Source organism: Phyllostomus discolor, chromosome 1, assembly GCF_004126475.2.
Source record: "Phyllostomus discolor isolate MPI-MPIP mPhyDis1 chromosome 1, mPhyDis1.pri.v3, whole genome shotgun sequence".
NCBI lineage: Eukaryota > Metazoa > Chordata > Mammalia > Chiroptera > Phyllostomidae > Phyllostomus > Phyllostomus discolor.
In genome coordinates, this window is record NC_040903.2 from 176,454,766 (window position 1) to 176,470,648 (window position 15,883).

The 15,883-nt window shown below is 37.4% G+C and overlaps 1 protein-coding gene across 1 annotated transcript; it reads left to right on the plus strand.

The window, feature by feature from the left end:
• The first annotated feature begins 1,093 nt into the window (after positions 1 to 1,093).
• Positions 1,094 to 6,068, plus strand: C1H15orf61 (chromosome 1 C15orf61 homolog). Its single transcript, XM_028506746.2, has 2 exons — positions 1,094 to 1,506; positions 5,845 to 6,068. Exons 1-2 carry the CDS (start codon positions 1,161 to 1,163, stop codon positions 5,970 to 5,972), a joined length of 474 nt encoding a protein of 157 aa, XP_028362547.1. The 5' UTR covers positions 1,094 to 1,160; the 3' UTR covers positions 5,973 to 6,068.
• Positions 6,069 to 15,883: the final 9,815 nt, after the last annotated feature.

Consider the following 15,883-nt stretch of genomic DNA (forward strand, 5'->3'; position numbering starts at 1 on the left):
GCCTCCCTCTAGCCATTTCTGTGTCAATCTAACCACATCATGCCTCCACCTAGAAACTTTTAAAAACTGCTATCTAATGGGGAATAAGGTAAAGTTCAAGCTGTTTGCATAACTGCAAGTTCCTCCAAGATTTAGCACATGGTAGTGTGTGCTCGATCACTGTTGCATGAATCAATAAACACTGGAGAACATACGAACTAGCCACACAATCCTACATTCCTCTTGAGTTTCAACATTGGTGTTGAAACCAGTGTAATTATGTGATGTTAACACATAATTATTCATTTACATACAGTGCTTTCCAGACACACCATCTTATTTACATATGGTTTCTACAAATAAGGTAAGTTTAGGAAAATAAGAGAAAAGGCTTCCTTAGAAAGCAGGTGTGTAAGTTATCTCAAGAGGCAGCACAGTTTGTTTTCCTAAATAGATTGATAATGGGTGACTGAAGATTATAAAGGTTTGTAACTAAAACACCCCTGGTCTGGCATCCACTAGGCTCTAAGGAGAGAGATCATCGGTGGCACACGGAAAGACATGGGACGTTTTTTAAAAATAAACTTTTTCATTTTGAAATATCTGGGACTTAAAACAGTGAACACCACCACGAAGACCTAAACATAATAATTCTCCTTGACTCCGGAGCCAATGCAAACCCGGGGGCTCTGCTTTCAACCCACCAGCCTGAGGACACCTTCTGCCAGGTTTCCTCGACAACGCCCACTTAAGGATGTCACTTGAGCCAGAGCCTAGGAGGCGGGTGTGAGTTCTGTTGCTCTCTAACGCGGTCAAGTTATTTAAGCCTTAACTTTCCTCATCCCCAGACTGATAAACGCCCCCCCCCCCACGCCCTCCCCCAGCCCAGGGCTACACGAGGTCAATGTGGCCGTTTTGCCACCTTCTCTGCGCTGCTGCCTCTCACCCCGCTGGGCCAATCACCGGGCCCACGCCGGCCCGCACTGCTCCCTCCGGCAGGCCGCGGGACCTTCGTGCGCACGCGCTGCCGCTCCCCGGGATCTGTCGCGCACTCGCGCGGGGCTCGTGGAGTGTTCCTGCCGCTCGCCCCGGGTGGGCGCGGGCGCGCGCTCCGGCGGCCCCGCCCCCGGCAGAGCGCGCCCCACGGCGTCTGGGGGGCGGGGACGCGGGCGAGGCTGGCCATGGAGGCCGCGCGGAAAGCCCACGAGGCCGCGCTGCGGCTGCTGCTGAGCCGGCCTTGGGCCTCGGGCGCCGCCTCCCGCCCGAAGCCCCGCGCCTCGGAGGTGCTGACGCAGCACCTGCTGCAGCGACGCCTGCCGCACTGGACCTCCTTCTGCGTGCCCTACAGCGCCGTCCGCAACGACCAGTTCGGCCTCTCGCACTTCAACTGGCCGGTGCAGGGCGCCAACTACCACATTCTGCGCACGGGCTGCTTCCCCTTTATCAAGTATCACTGCTCCAAGGCCCCCTGGCAGGACCTGGCCCAGCAGGATCGGTTCTTCACGGCGCTCAAGGTCGTCAACCTCGGTGAGTGGCCTGGGCGGGTGAGGCAGTCCCGCCGCCGACGGCCCCACTGTTTGAAAAGCACGCCGACGAACCTCGTCAGAGGTCAAGACCCCGGCCCAAGGTCAGACTGTGTTGGCTCCGGAGGAGCCCTGCTTCGGCCAGGTGCAGGCTCTCCCCGGCGCACGCGCTCGCCCCGTGCTGTTGGGTTTTTCAGACACTGCCTCCCTGCCTCCGCGTCCCACCAGACAGCACCCTTCTAGCACTGCCCTTGACTCTGGTCTTTTGTAGTCCTCAGCCAGTTGGTGCTTATCGGGGCTAAGTTGTCCCAGGAAAGTGGGCGTTGTCAACAGGCCTGTACTGAGGGATCACCGTGGGGAGGGGGCATTCCATCACCATTCCTGTGCTGTTAACTGGGAGGACCCCTACATTGGGCAGCAAGGAGGAAAGTGTAAGCCACTGGAAAGTGGCTTTCAAGTTAAAAAAAAAAATGTCTGCACGACAGGATTTGTCCCAGGAACATACTTTGCGCCTGCAGTCATATTTTAAAAACTTGAACTGCTTTTAAATTTCTTTGTTTTCTTGATATGGGGTGCCATTCAGGTTCCTTTTACTAATAGTACTAAAGGTTTTCACCGGTGTCATGTTGGTTTCCTCAGGTCATAGGCCTAAAAGATAGTGAAAAGACTTTGCCTCTTTAGTGTTTGTAGGTTTTCATGGGAATATTCTAATTCTGATAGTATTTACTCTTGCTGGATGCTTATTTCCTTTTGGCTAATGACAGAAGAGGCTTGAACATTGATGTGGGGTATCTTTTATAGGTCAGTGAAAAATAGGCCTCAAGATGTTTTGAACCTATTAATAGCTGATACCAAATTAATCCAGATTTCAGTAATTCAAAATCTAGACGTGGGAGCTGAACTATGTTGCCCAATCAGGTTTTTAAAATTAGAATTAAAACTAAAGCAACTGCATTCGCGTAATATAGTCTGATTGCTCATTAAATTTAAATGTGGTATGTATATTTTTGCTTGTAATAACTCACATATGTCAGCTATGGCGTTTTTGAATCATTACCCTCTGGGATTGTCCTGGGTTCAGTCCAATAAGGAGCAGGTTATTTAGCAACGTGTAATCCTTTAAAACATGTCTTTTGACTAACAGACTATATAGAGAGAGCATGCCCACCTAATTTTGAGGATGATAACAGGTGAGACGGTGAGGTGACGTAGAAAATTCAACTTATAATTATTTGGAAAGACTGGCATGATGACTAGATTCAAGAAGAGTAAGTTTTTTATAAAAGTTTACTCTACTTTGCAGAATCAGAAAAAAATCATTCCTTCCAAATGTAAAGAATAAATAATAGGTTAGGAAAGTAGAATGGGAGGAAAAGGATAACATGAGCCGAATGCTTTTTTTTTGTTTTAACTTTTCACCATTTAAAACTTAATACTTTAGGAACACCTAAATGATTAGGGGCTTCTTGTTTAGATAGACAGAAATTCAAAGAAAAGTAGGATACCCAGAACATTCCAACATAGAAAGGTAAACCTTTTGAAGAAAGAAACAGTTGTAATTTTTTATGGGGGATAGAAGGTTGAAGAGTTATTGAATGGTCTTTGAGATCTTTTAGAAATTCTAAAATCCTGCTTAGATGGGAATAAGAGTTTTAAGTTAAACAAAAAGAAAAACTTTCTGCTCACGTATGCTTTAATTGGATTAGCGTTGATAAAAGGAATGGACTTTTTAAAGAGTAATGTACTCCCCAGTTTTGTACTGTTTATTTTATAGTTTTGTTAGAAGGCAGGGAATGCGCATTAGATAATAGAATTCTTTCCTGCTCTGTGATGTACAGTTGCCCCTCTGGATCATCAAATACAGAGTCTATTAATAAAAATACTCAAGCTTTTATCTGTTGTCTTCCCTTCCAAATTAGAAATTATCAGAGTAATTCAGTTTTACATTTTGTAAATAATAAAGATTACTCTCTTACCCATTTGTTTTTTTTTCTCCTCTGCCTTTCCTTCTGTGGAAGCTGACATTTTACTGATGGTTTATCAGTCTGGGTATCCTGCTGGGAAGTAGATTGAGATTTAAGAAAAGCAACTTACCGTTGGAATGAATGGGTAATCAGAGACTTGCTTGAAGTTCTAATTTTTTTTAAGTGCTTAATTTGACAGTGGTTTGTTTACCTACTGTTCAGCTGACTCAAAATGATTTATTATGCAAAGGACTGACTTTTGGGTTCATTTTGATGTTATATGTTTCAAAAGGCCCCCAAAATTAATTTTTCATGGAATCTTAAAGACTTTAAAGCATATGTGATATAAAGAAAACTATGTTTTTCTAATGTGAAAATTATGTAGTACAAGTGGCAACTCCTCCCATGTAGTGTTTTAGCCCGACTGTATCAAATAGACTGCAGGAAAGAATACATATATATGTGTGTGTGTATATATATAATTTCTGACTCCTTTATCACAACTCAATCCCCTATCAAACAGCATTATTGGTGATGGTTCTTAGTTTCTGAATAAGAGATAATGTAGTTATTAGCTACTAATCTTTGATCAGTCCTCCATTTTAGCTAAAAAAAAATTAACTATTTGTGTGATTTTTTAAGTGTCAATATTTAACTGAAAACTGTAGTAAATACTATAAAACAAACAAAATAGTGTCACCAGCTGTTCCTTATGTCCTTAGAATTGGTTTAAAAGGCATATTTTACTCTCAGTATATTAGAAAATCAATCATTGTTTTTACAGCCTGTTTTCCTCACTTGTTTGATTTTCAGCTTTTGAAGCTGTGATATCATATTTTAAATTTAGTTTTTGTTTCAACTGCTCCCTCTGCTTTGCCCACTTCTACCTGTTTGTTTTGTTTTTTTTTCTTCTCTCGTCCACTGCCCCACCCCATGTCCCATTTGCCTTTTTTGTTTTTGGGGTGGTTTTTTTTTTCTTTCTGGCTAAATGATTTATAGCTAGCTTTATGTTGCTAGCTTCTGTGGATATTTTGTGACATTCCCTTGGGGTATTTAGGGATGCTTTCGGGTAAAGAAGGTAATATACAGTAAAAGGTTTCTAAGGCATTCCAGGGAACCCTGTGATAGTGACAAGCTGTGACCCAGTATAGTCCTAAAAATAGAGAGGTGCCAGCTTGAAGGGGCATTTTGCCTCTTCTCCTTGCCAGCTAGTGATGCTTCTCCTGATTAATCTTTGGCATTACAGTGGCTGGAATGCAGCTTCAGGGAACAAGCACAAAATAGCTCAATGCACTTATACACTCAAGAAGAGCATAACACAGCAAATATACTCTTGCAGAAAAATAAGAAAAAAAGCTACCAATATTAATCCTGAGCATGTGTTGATTTCCCTGTTAACTAGAAAGAAAAAGCTTTTCCAAATGTACGGCTCTTTCTTTAAATTGCCATTTTCTGTCCAATTCCTACATGAGAGCAATAAAACTAATATTTGTGTAGAGCGTACAATATTTGTTATTGATTTGTGTGCCTGTTGTTTTATACATGTTTTATTATGGTAATGGTCATTGATTTTAAATAAATGCCTTAAAAAAGATAGGAATCATGAAAGTTTGTGTCCAACACAGTCTCATATGCATATGAGTGATCATGTGCATGTCCGAATCTCGGTGTGGTGTATGTTTAGTTTCATGTCCCAAATGGCAGCTAATCTTAAATATGTCAGCAAAATCTTATGACACAGGAATATTCCAAGGAAGAAACACGTTGGTGGAGTCTATTATGTACCCATTTCAAATAGGTTAACAAGATTGTTTTTAAATCAAATGTAAACATACTAGTGGGATAATTTCTCATGCTTGTTATCATTACTAAAATCGTCCTTAGAGTCAAGTTTTGCCTCAGTTTTGAAGACAGCTGTTTGACCCAGTTTCTTTTTAAGTTGTACAAAGCATATTACTTCAGCCATCAATGGCACTGTCTTACTTAAAGCACAGTAAAGTCGACTTAGTGACTGGAGCTCAACCAGGAGTACCTGCCACTAAATTAACCAGTATTCCCTGTTTGCTTATTTGTGAAGAGAATATAGAATTACTTCATAATTACTTGGAGGTAATTACTTAGTGCTTGTAAAGTGCTCTGAATTAAAATTTCTACCAGCCCTATCTATAGTTTGAAAAATCTCTAGGCTCATGTAGTTGTTACCATGTTGCACAAATAGATGAAATCAAGCTCTCAGAGTCAATATTTATGAATGTTTTTATAACTTTATTTTATAATCTGTTGACATTGCTAAAGTGTGATTTGTATCATGACAAATATATGGGTGCATGATTAATGAGCATTGGTGTTTTGAAATAACATATTGGTTTGTTTTTTAGGTATTCCAACTTTATTATATGGACTTGGCTCCTGGTTATTTGCTAGAGTCACAGAGACTGTGCACACCAGTTATGGACCAGTAACAGTTTACTTTCTAAATAAAGAAGATGAAGGTGCCATGTATTGAAAGTGTGCATTGTAAAACATAAATATTAGTGGATTTTCTCATGTGTATGTGCAATATTTATTTTTGATCCTTTGAAATTAAACTTTTGCAAATATCTTGTTCTTTCTGCATTGTCCGGTTCTTTAAAATGAATCATGGCCCTCAAGAGGCAAAGCTTGTCATACATTGTTATATATTTTATGCACACATATACACACACACTCTGTTTAGCCAGTGGGAACTAGAAACACATGATACTTACACTATTTTATTTCCATATAACTAGATTAAACTACAGATAAAAATGCTTATAACATATAGATTCTATAGTTAGGTATTAAAAAATTTTCTTTGAAGAGAAAATACACCCACACAAAGAATGAAAAGGAAAATCTTTTATATAATATTGGAAAAAGAAGTAGGGGGTTTTAGGATATATTGTAGAGATAATATACCATTGGTAAACCCAAAATTGATGAGAATTCTAATTGCTATCTGAAAACTAAACCATTCAGCTGCCAGGATTTTAAGTGGAAATTTGTTAAAGCCCTTGTGCCATTTACCTGGATAAGAGGTCTGGGTATAATGTTGAAACTATTTTTAAAAAATTGTATTGGATTTATTGAGGTGACATTGGTAAATAACATTATATAGGTTGCAGGTGTCCAATTCTGTACTACATCATCTGTATGTTGTATTGTGTGTTCACCACCCCCAGTGAAGTCTCCTTCCACCAGCATTTTACCCCCCATCCTCTTCTACCACCCCCAAACCCCTCTCCAGTTGCTAATCACAATCCTGTTGTCTATCCATGAGGGGTTTTTTTTCTCCTTTGCTTAATCCCTTCACCTTTTTCACCCAGCTCCCTAACCCTGCTTCCCTCCGACAGCCATCAGCCTGTTCTCTGTATCTATGGGTTCATTTCTATTTTGTTTGTTAGTTTATTTTCTTATTGCCTGAAGACTCCAATACCAACTATAATAATACACTGGTTAATGTAAATGCAGCAAGATGAATGAAATTAAGACTTATTAATAGTTAAAATAGCATGGTGATAAAATTAAGATCTAAAAAGACCCAGAAAAATAAATTCAATGACTGTTTATAAAAGCAATTAGCTGAAATGGTACATATCCATAGCCTTATTGGTGATGGGAAGTGGGCTGAAATTTTAAAGACCTGATGGCAGTTTTGCATTAGAATTTTATTAAGTTAATTGCATTTTTGAAAGCAAAGTCATTAAAAAATTTTATCCTTGGGGGTACTTACAAAATACCCAGATGAATGGTAGATTTCAGAAATTTGGAGTAATTTAGGGAGAACTAAGTAGAACTTTAATTTCTGAACCAATGGGTGTTTAAGATTTATGAGCTCTCCCGTAATTACAAACTTACATTATATATTATTTTATGTTAATGTGTTGCGATATTCCAACTTTTACACATTTTTTGTAGCAAAATATTTTATAAAACTCAATCTAACTGACATTTGGGTGCTGCTTCTGGCAAATCAGCAGAGAAAGTGTGTGGAAGTGATTGAGGTGAAAGTACCAGAATAATGAAGTAATAGAAACTGGCTTTGTTAAAGGTAGTCATTTTAAATGAGCTACAGAGAGTGAACTGTTCTTCAAATATATGTACTGTTCACTTGTCTGAAAGCAATTCTAAGTAACACTTTAATCAAGGAAGTACTTAGGCCAATATATTTAGTTCAGAAGAATATACTTGACACTAGTTAAATGAATGGCTTACACAAAGGAGATAGTGTTACATTAAGCTTCATTAATAATAAAACTGACTATTAGCATTTTGCAAGGAAGGCTAGAACTGATTTCCTCTGTAATGGGCAGAGTTAAATAACTATAGCTTATAAGTTTTAAGTCAGATATGGCTCCTTCATTGCTGCTGGTCTTGTCAATACTTGTTGCAAAGGTTTGGTCCCAACACAAGGCTGATAAAATGGTTTTTAATTACCAAACCATAAATACAGCTTTTCAGTATAGTTGCACTTCTTTTCACACTGGCCTGTTTGATTTCTGATAATTTGTGCTGCTGACTCTGCTTACCTGTTTTTCAATAGCTGTAGTCAGTGTGACTTCTTGTCCATACAGTGATAGGTAAGTCTCCTTGGAGAACATCCTTGACAAACTACCCTATTGATCTCTGTAATTCTCTGCTGCTTGCAGCATTAAATAGAGCCTTGATTTCTCATCTGATGTGCTCACTGTGCAACAATTAAGCAAATGTAATATTTTCTTGTATTACATGAAAATCAATAGACCTCCTGCTCTTGTGGAGTTGATCATGGTGAAGGATGAACTCAGTGATGGCTAAGGGCATGGTTCAGCTATTAAAATATCATTCATTGGATTTATTAAGTCTTGTGGTAAACCTTTTGGGGGGAAAAAGCTCCCCATTGAACAGTAATAATGTTTTAAGGGTTTTTTCCTTTAAATTTGTATATTACATAGAAGCATTGTGGCCTAAAAAGGAGAAAGTATAAATGCTAGAAGTCAGGAGATTGATTCTATTTTTACTATCAAGCGCCACCTTTTAACATCAGACCAATAACTACTATTCCTTTGTGTTTTCTGTTTTTCCACCTGTGATCTGAGGACAAAACAGGAAACCTTTCTATCTTAACATGTATTGTGAATATGCGTGTAAGCACATGTAGTTTTACCTTTATTTCAGTAAAAGCTGTTTTTGTAATCCTCATTCTTCTATTCCATATGTATTCATGTATACTTAGAAGACTTCATTAATAGATGTTTAAGACCATGTGAGAGGAGGAAGGAGCACACACTGACGGCGCCTTGTGCGCATGTGTGTGTGAACATACTGGGAGCCTCTGATGACAAAAAGGGTTCCGTGCAGACCCCAGCCTCCCAGATAGCAGTTTTCTTAGTCGATGAAATAGCCAAAGACAACTTCTTCTTTTTTTTTTGCCTACATTTCTTTAATGGGATTTTGCCTTTAATATAATACAGGCAAAATTATTTTTAATGATATGTTTTTAGTATAAAATCTTATACCCTATTGTTATTTCTATAAAAATCAATTATTCAGTATTGGAAGAAATTTCTAGTCAAAGTTCTTAGTTTCTGTGTAAGTGATGAACCACCATAAAGGTGAAGTTACAGAGTTGGGAGCGTGAAAAAAGTTGCTACAGTAATATAAAAATCCCTCCCTGGCTGCTATGGCTCAGTGCCAGCCCGAGACCCAAGGTTCGATTCCCAGTCAGGGCACATGCCTGGGTTGTGAGCCAGGTCTCCAGTAGGGGGCGCATGAGAGGCCAACATACATTGATATTTCCCTCTTTCTTCCTCCCTTCCCCTCTCTAAAAATAAATGAATAAAATCTTTTAAAAATAATATAAAAATCCCTAGTTTCTCAGTTCTAATGTCTTAAAATATATTTTCTTTCATCACACATATTTAGTCACTAATTTTATTATTGACTTCAGTAAAAATTGAAACAGTTTTAATTCTTAAAAGTCATATGTATTAGCCCTGGCTGGGTAGCTCAGTTGGTTAGAGCATTGTGGCCTGATACTCCAAAGTTCCATTCCCAATCAGAGCACATACAAGAAACAATAAATGAATGCATAAATGAACAGGACAAATCGATGTTTCTCTAAAAAAAAACACCATATATTTATCTTTTTATATAGACATTTTATTTTGTCATTTTTATTTCTATTATCTCAAAACTATAGTCACAGAACATTTATAATTCTTCATGAAATAACTCTTGATGAATGATGTTTGAATGACTGGGGGGGCATAAAGACAAGGATCTTGGTTTCATTTCTTTTAAAAGCTAATGCAGATAACAGAAACTTTATCCTAAAGCTACTGGATCAGGTATCTACTCTTTTTCAGCACTTGCCATTCAGAGTGAAATAATGTTTGCGGGCATCTTAACCTAAACAAGTACTTAGCATTACATCTCACCTGGGTCAACAGTCTAGGGTATCAAAGTTAAACTGTGTTACTGTAAATTAATGGAAAATGTAACTGCACTTTGCTGAAAGATCAATGTCCAATAAAGGCTGCACAATCAAATCTTGTTGCAATGATTGAGGTTTCTAATTGCCTTTCAAAGATAAGGTGGTAATCAACGCAACTTTAACTGATCTTTTTTACTAGTTCAATTACATGTTAATGACTAGTGCCAAGTCAGAATCTTTAACTACTTATACTTATTAAATCTTATGTTAGTAATGAAAAATTACTTTAGCTACACAATCGATAGAACACAAATCTTAATTACTATATTTCACTTTTTACCATTTTATGTGCTTGATAAATATTTCACAAGAGCTTTCCCAACAATAAGAAGTGTTACCGGCAGCGACCACAGTCCACAGAGTATGTTTCTAATATAAAGTGGAGATCAGATGTGAGAATTTTTTTCTTTAAATGAAAATGTTTCCGCTGACACAAGCCTGGCCATCCAGCTACTTCTCAGAACTCTGTTCTGCTAATTGAGAGTACATTTAATACAACTGGGAATAAGTAAATCTAGATTGGTGTTAGTAAATGCATTTCTAAAAGTTCAGTTAGCTTCCTAGTAAAGAAACCGATTTCACATAAAAACTACAAAATTCTCCTACTTTGGGAAAGTGTAAAAGTTTGTGAAGTCAAATGATAAAAGAATTTTAAAAATTGGACTTCAAAATTAAAAATTTTTGTGCTTCAAAGGATGCTACCAAGAAAATGAAAAGATACCCTGCCTGGTGTGGCTTAGTGGATTGAGTGCTAGCCTGTGAACCAAAAGGTTGCTGATTCAATTCCCAGTCAGGCCACATGCCTAGGTTGCAGGCCAGGTCCCCAGTAGGAGGAGTGTGAGAAGCAACCACACATTGATGCTTCTCTCCCTCTCTTTGCCTCTCTCTAAAAATAAGTAAAAATATTTTTTAAAAAGAAAGAAAATGAAAAGACACGGAATGGGAGAAAATAATTTGCAAATTATGTATTTAATAAGGGACTTGTAACAAGAATATATAAAGAATTCATAACACAACAATCTAATTTAAAAATAGATTTGGGCCCTGGCTGGTGTGGCTCAGTGGACTGAGCGTGAGCTGTAAACCAAAGTGCCACTGGCTCCATACCCAGTCAGGGCACATGGGGTCAGTTATGGGCCAGGTCCCCAAATAGGGGGTATGTGAGAGGCAACCACACACTGATGTTTCTCTTCTTCTGTTTCTCCTTCCCTTACCCTCGCTCTAAAAATGAATAAATAAAATCTTTAAAAAATAATAAATATGGAAATAGATTTGAGCAGACATTTATCCAAAGAAGTTACACAAATGCCTACCAAGCACATAGAAAGATGTCCAATATTAACAAAGATGTTCAACATTAACTAGCAGGAAAATGCAAATCAAAACCACAATGAGATACCATTTCATACCCACTAGAATGGCTAGAATCAAAAAGACAGTAAGTGTTGTCAAGGATGTGGAGAAATTGGAGCCCCTATGCCTTGTCATTGGGAATGCAAAATGGTGCAGTCATTTTGGAAAAGTTTGGCAGTAAAATATTAAACATGGAGTTACATTATGACCTAGCAATTATACTCCTAGGTATATGCCCTAAAGACTTGAAAACATGTTCACCCAAAAACTTGTACACAAATGTTCAGAGCAGCATTAATCATTCTAGCCAAAAAGTGGAAACCATTGAAACATCCATCAACTGATGAATGGATAAATAAAATATGGCATATTTACACAATGGAATATTGTTTGGCCAGAAAAAGGAATGAAGTGCTGATATATGCAGCACTGATAAGCTTGAAGACATTATGCTAAGTGAAAGAAGCCAGTCATAAATTGTGTGAGTCCACTTACATGGAATGTCCAGAATGGGCAAACCTAGAGGAACAGAAAGTGGGCTAGCAATAGCTTAGGGCTAGAGAGGTTGGGAGGAGATGAGGAGCGACTGTTAATGGGCATGGGGTTTCTTTGGGGGTGACGAAACTGCTCTAAAATTGATGTGGTTGGTGATGGTTGCACTACTCTTGACCATACTCAAGACACTGAATTTTACACTTTCAAAGGATGTATTGTATGGCATGTAAATTGTCTATGAGTAAACCTGTTAAAAAACTAAAAAACTAGTACAGGGGAAGAGGAATGGGCAGTTAGTGTTCAGTGGGTACAGAGGTTCGACTTCGCACAATGAAGCGAGCGCTGGGGACGGAGGCACTGACGGCTGCACAGTGATGTGAATGCACATGGTACCACTGAACAGTGCACTGTAACGTGGTTAATTTTGTGTCTGTGTATCCATGGACAAAAACAATTTTAAAAAGTTAGTAAGGGATTCAATACGACTTAAAATATAACTGCATGATTTCTACAGAAAATAACTAAGTTTGAAAAAATGTTATGTAAAAGGTGAATTTAACATCATTTCATATGTTGCAGTCTTGGAATTATAAAAAAAATTAGTTGTGAAACCTAGTTTTAATTAAGTAAAAGAAATCTCACTTGGGATAATTTTTAGTAGCATAAAGAAAATGATATACTTGGTTTGAGATTACATAGAGAAAAGTATGTACAATGTTGGTAAATGAAAATATCTTTTTTTAGACCCTAGTTGCTGGATAAAGGATATCAGCTACTACTAGAATGAGGTTTTATATAGCATTGCTTATAGCTATTTTAGTTGCACTTATATCATTTTAAATACAGTTTATGAACATAGTACTCCATTATATTATTAATTTATCATCAGAGATATTTATAGTATCAATTTAAAGGCTGTAAAACTTCATGAAAAGTAGCTTGAACACAAGGATTTTGACAAACAAAAGCTTTCAGCTTTTAAAAGCCAATCATGAAAGCTGTATTCTTAAAGGCGATAAGAAGTTTTTTTGTTGATGATGATAGAATTATGAACCTTATAAATGCAGTATTTTTTAGTTAACCTAAATACATAAATCTATTTGAATTCATCTTATGAAAAGAGATATGTCAATAGATATATGATCATTATATACTTTAGTGATTCATGGACCTTGTTACATACATGCTTTGTAATGTATGAATTATTTAGTAAGAAAAATCACAATAATTTTGTTGTTACTCAAAAATTTATGGGTTGGCAGAAACAATTATGCAGCCCCTGAAGCTGGTGTGTTAAGGTAACATCATTAACGCTACAGAGTATGATTTTTTAAGCAGTCATTTGACATAACGTTTACTGCTTCTGCTAGAATATATCAGTAATTTTATAACAATCCATCTATAAACGGAACATTGAATTTATTAAACACAAAGTGAATCATTTTACTTTGTTTTCACTTAAGTGGATTATTTAAAATCATACCTAAAAAGTTGTTTACCCAAACCCCAAAGGAAGAATAAAAATATACAGTATCAATGCTCTAATAAATAGATATAAATTTAAAACTCCATTTAATGAAAGTAGATATATTTATTTCAAGAAAGTAGATGTTGAAGAACTGGATGAAAATAATTCATAAAAGTAGATATCCTGTAAGCTTTCTTTATATATGGTATTGAGATCTTTTTGTGGGATGAAGCCAAAATTTTAGTTTCTTATACTTTCAAATCTCCAAATTTTGCAAAATAAAGGAACAAAGAATTTGACATTGTGAATAAACCTCTAAATAGGTCACTTAATTTCAGATTACACTCAACAGTCATTCATTCCTCCTACAGATAGTTCTGCACTGGCCAGGCTGAGGGCAAACCGTAGTCATTTCACCCGTCAGCAAAATCGGGCAGCTCTGGGTCTGCACACAGGCCCACTCTGACAAAGACCCTCTCTGCACAGAGCTGGAGAACAACCACGTGTTACTAATTTTTTGTGTGGTTCCAGTATTTGTCATATAATGAATGTGTGATGATTCAAAATTAAAAAGAAAGCTTGCCTTCATTTTTAATAAATTAAAAAGGGAAACTTGAATTGGGGATCATATGGAATCTTTATAAGAACAAATTTTAAAATACTATCTCAGATGTAATGAATTGACTTACACTGTTCTATGTATTCTAAAAAAGAAAAGATTGGGATCTTTTTTTAAAATATTTTTTATTGATTATGCTATTACAGTTGTCCCATTTTTTTCTCTTTTATTCCCCTCTGCCCTGTACCCCATATCCCACCAGCATTCCCCTACCTTAGTTCATGTCCATGGGTCTTACATATAAGTTCTTTGGCTTCTTCATTTCCCATACCATTCTTAACCTCCCCCCACCCCCATCTGTTTTGTACCTACCATTTATGCTCCTTATTCCCTGTACCTTTCCCCCCATATCCCTCCTTCCCCCTCCCCACTGATAACCCTCCATGTGATCTCCATTTCTGTGATTCTGCTTCTGTTCTAGTTGTTTGCTTAGTTTGTTTTTGTCTTTATTTTTTTTAGGTTCAGTTGTTGACAGTTGTGAGTTTGTTGTCATTTTAATGTTCATAGTTTCGATCATCTTCTTTTTGTTAGATAAGTTCCTCCAACATTTCATATAATAAGGGCTTGGTGATGAACTTTTTTAACTTGACCTTATCTGGGAAGCACTTTATCTGCCCTTCAATTTTAAATGATAGCTTTGGTGGATGGAGTAATCTTAGATGTTAGGTCCTTGCCTTTCATGACTTGGAATACTTCTTTCCAGCTCCTCCTTACCTACAAGGTTTCTTTTGAGAAATCAACTGATAATCTTATGAGAACTCCTTTCTAGGTAACTCTCTCCTTTTGACTTGCTGCTTTTAAGATTCTCTTATTTTTAATCTTGGGTAAGGTAAGTATGATATGCCTTGGTGTGTGCTTCCTTGTGTTCAACTTGTTTGCGACTCTCTGAGCTTCCTGGACTTCCTGCAAATCTATTTCCTTTGCCAGAATGGGGAAGTCCTCCTTCATAATTTTTTCAAATCAATTTTTCATTCCTTTTGTGGCATTTCAAAAGGTACCATCTCTTTTCTCATACAGGAATTTTGCTATTTTAAAGTCAAACAGAATGATGTGTAGAAGTAAATGAAGTGAAGAACAACTATAAAGGACACATGGACAACATGGGAAGGTGGAAACGGGAAGGAGGTGGGGAGGGCTGGGGTGGTAGGGAAGGATGGGGGGAACTGTACTTGAACAATAAAAAAAGAAGTAAATGAAGTGAAACATTAAATAGAAAGTACTAGGAAGAGTTAGCATTATTTTTAAGCAGAACTAGAAACAATGTAACTAAGAGACAAGAATGTTTTGAGTTTGCAAAAAGGGGAATAGGTTACTTCTTGAAGCAGCAAGTCCTGTTGGAACTGTTCAGAGGAAAATTCTGTAGGTAGTTACATATCGAATTCTTGAATTGGGCAGAGGTCTCGATTGGTGATTTTGTAAGTTTCCTTTGTGCATTTTTATTGTTCATGAATGCCTTTGTCTGATTCCCAATTATGCTATTTAGTTTGGTATTTATTTCTGTTCCACTATGTATGTGATGCAAAGAGCATTACTGGTTGAATAACAGAAAAATTAGAGCTTTCTAAGCCATAGCGTCTTCACATAGACAGTAAGGCGTTTATCTAACACGTAGCATTCATTTGTGTCAGGTCCTAAACTAAGCACTTTATACAAAATAACCCACTTAATTCTCTCCCAGCAACCTGTGAAGTAGGCACTGTTTTTACGTCCATGTTTTAGCTGCAGAACCCAAGAAGTCTTGGCCAAGGTCAAACATGGTGTTATTCCAATCCCTGCATTCAGTCTGAAGTCTCCACGTTCTTAACCATTACTCCAGACTTTTCTGTAATGCACAGGATAAATCTGTTAGATAACAGATGTGTGCTTTGCAAGCTGTAAAATGCCACAAAAATGTGAGATCCGTTTTGTTAGTGGACATAAAGAAAATGATATAGATATGTTTAAATAGTGAAAAGAGGGAAATAATAAAGCTTAAGTGATTTGGGT

What these genes read in the sequence shown, in the direction of transcription:
- C1H15orf61 (XM_028506746.2), top strand. Translation starts at nt 1,161, where the DNA reads ATGGAGGCCGCGCGGAAAGCCCACGAGGCCGCGCTGCGGCTGCTGCTG. An exon ending in GCTCAAGGTCGTCAACCTCG is followed by an intron (nt 1,507 to 5,844) that starts GTGAGTGGCCTG and finishes TTTGTTTTTTAG; the next exon opens with GTATTCCAACTTTATTATAT.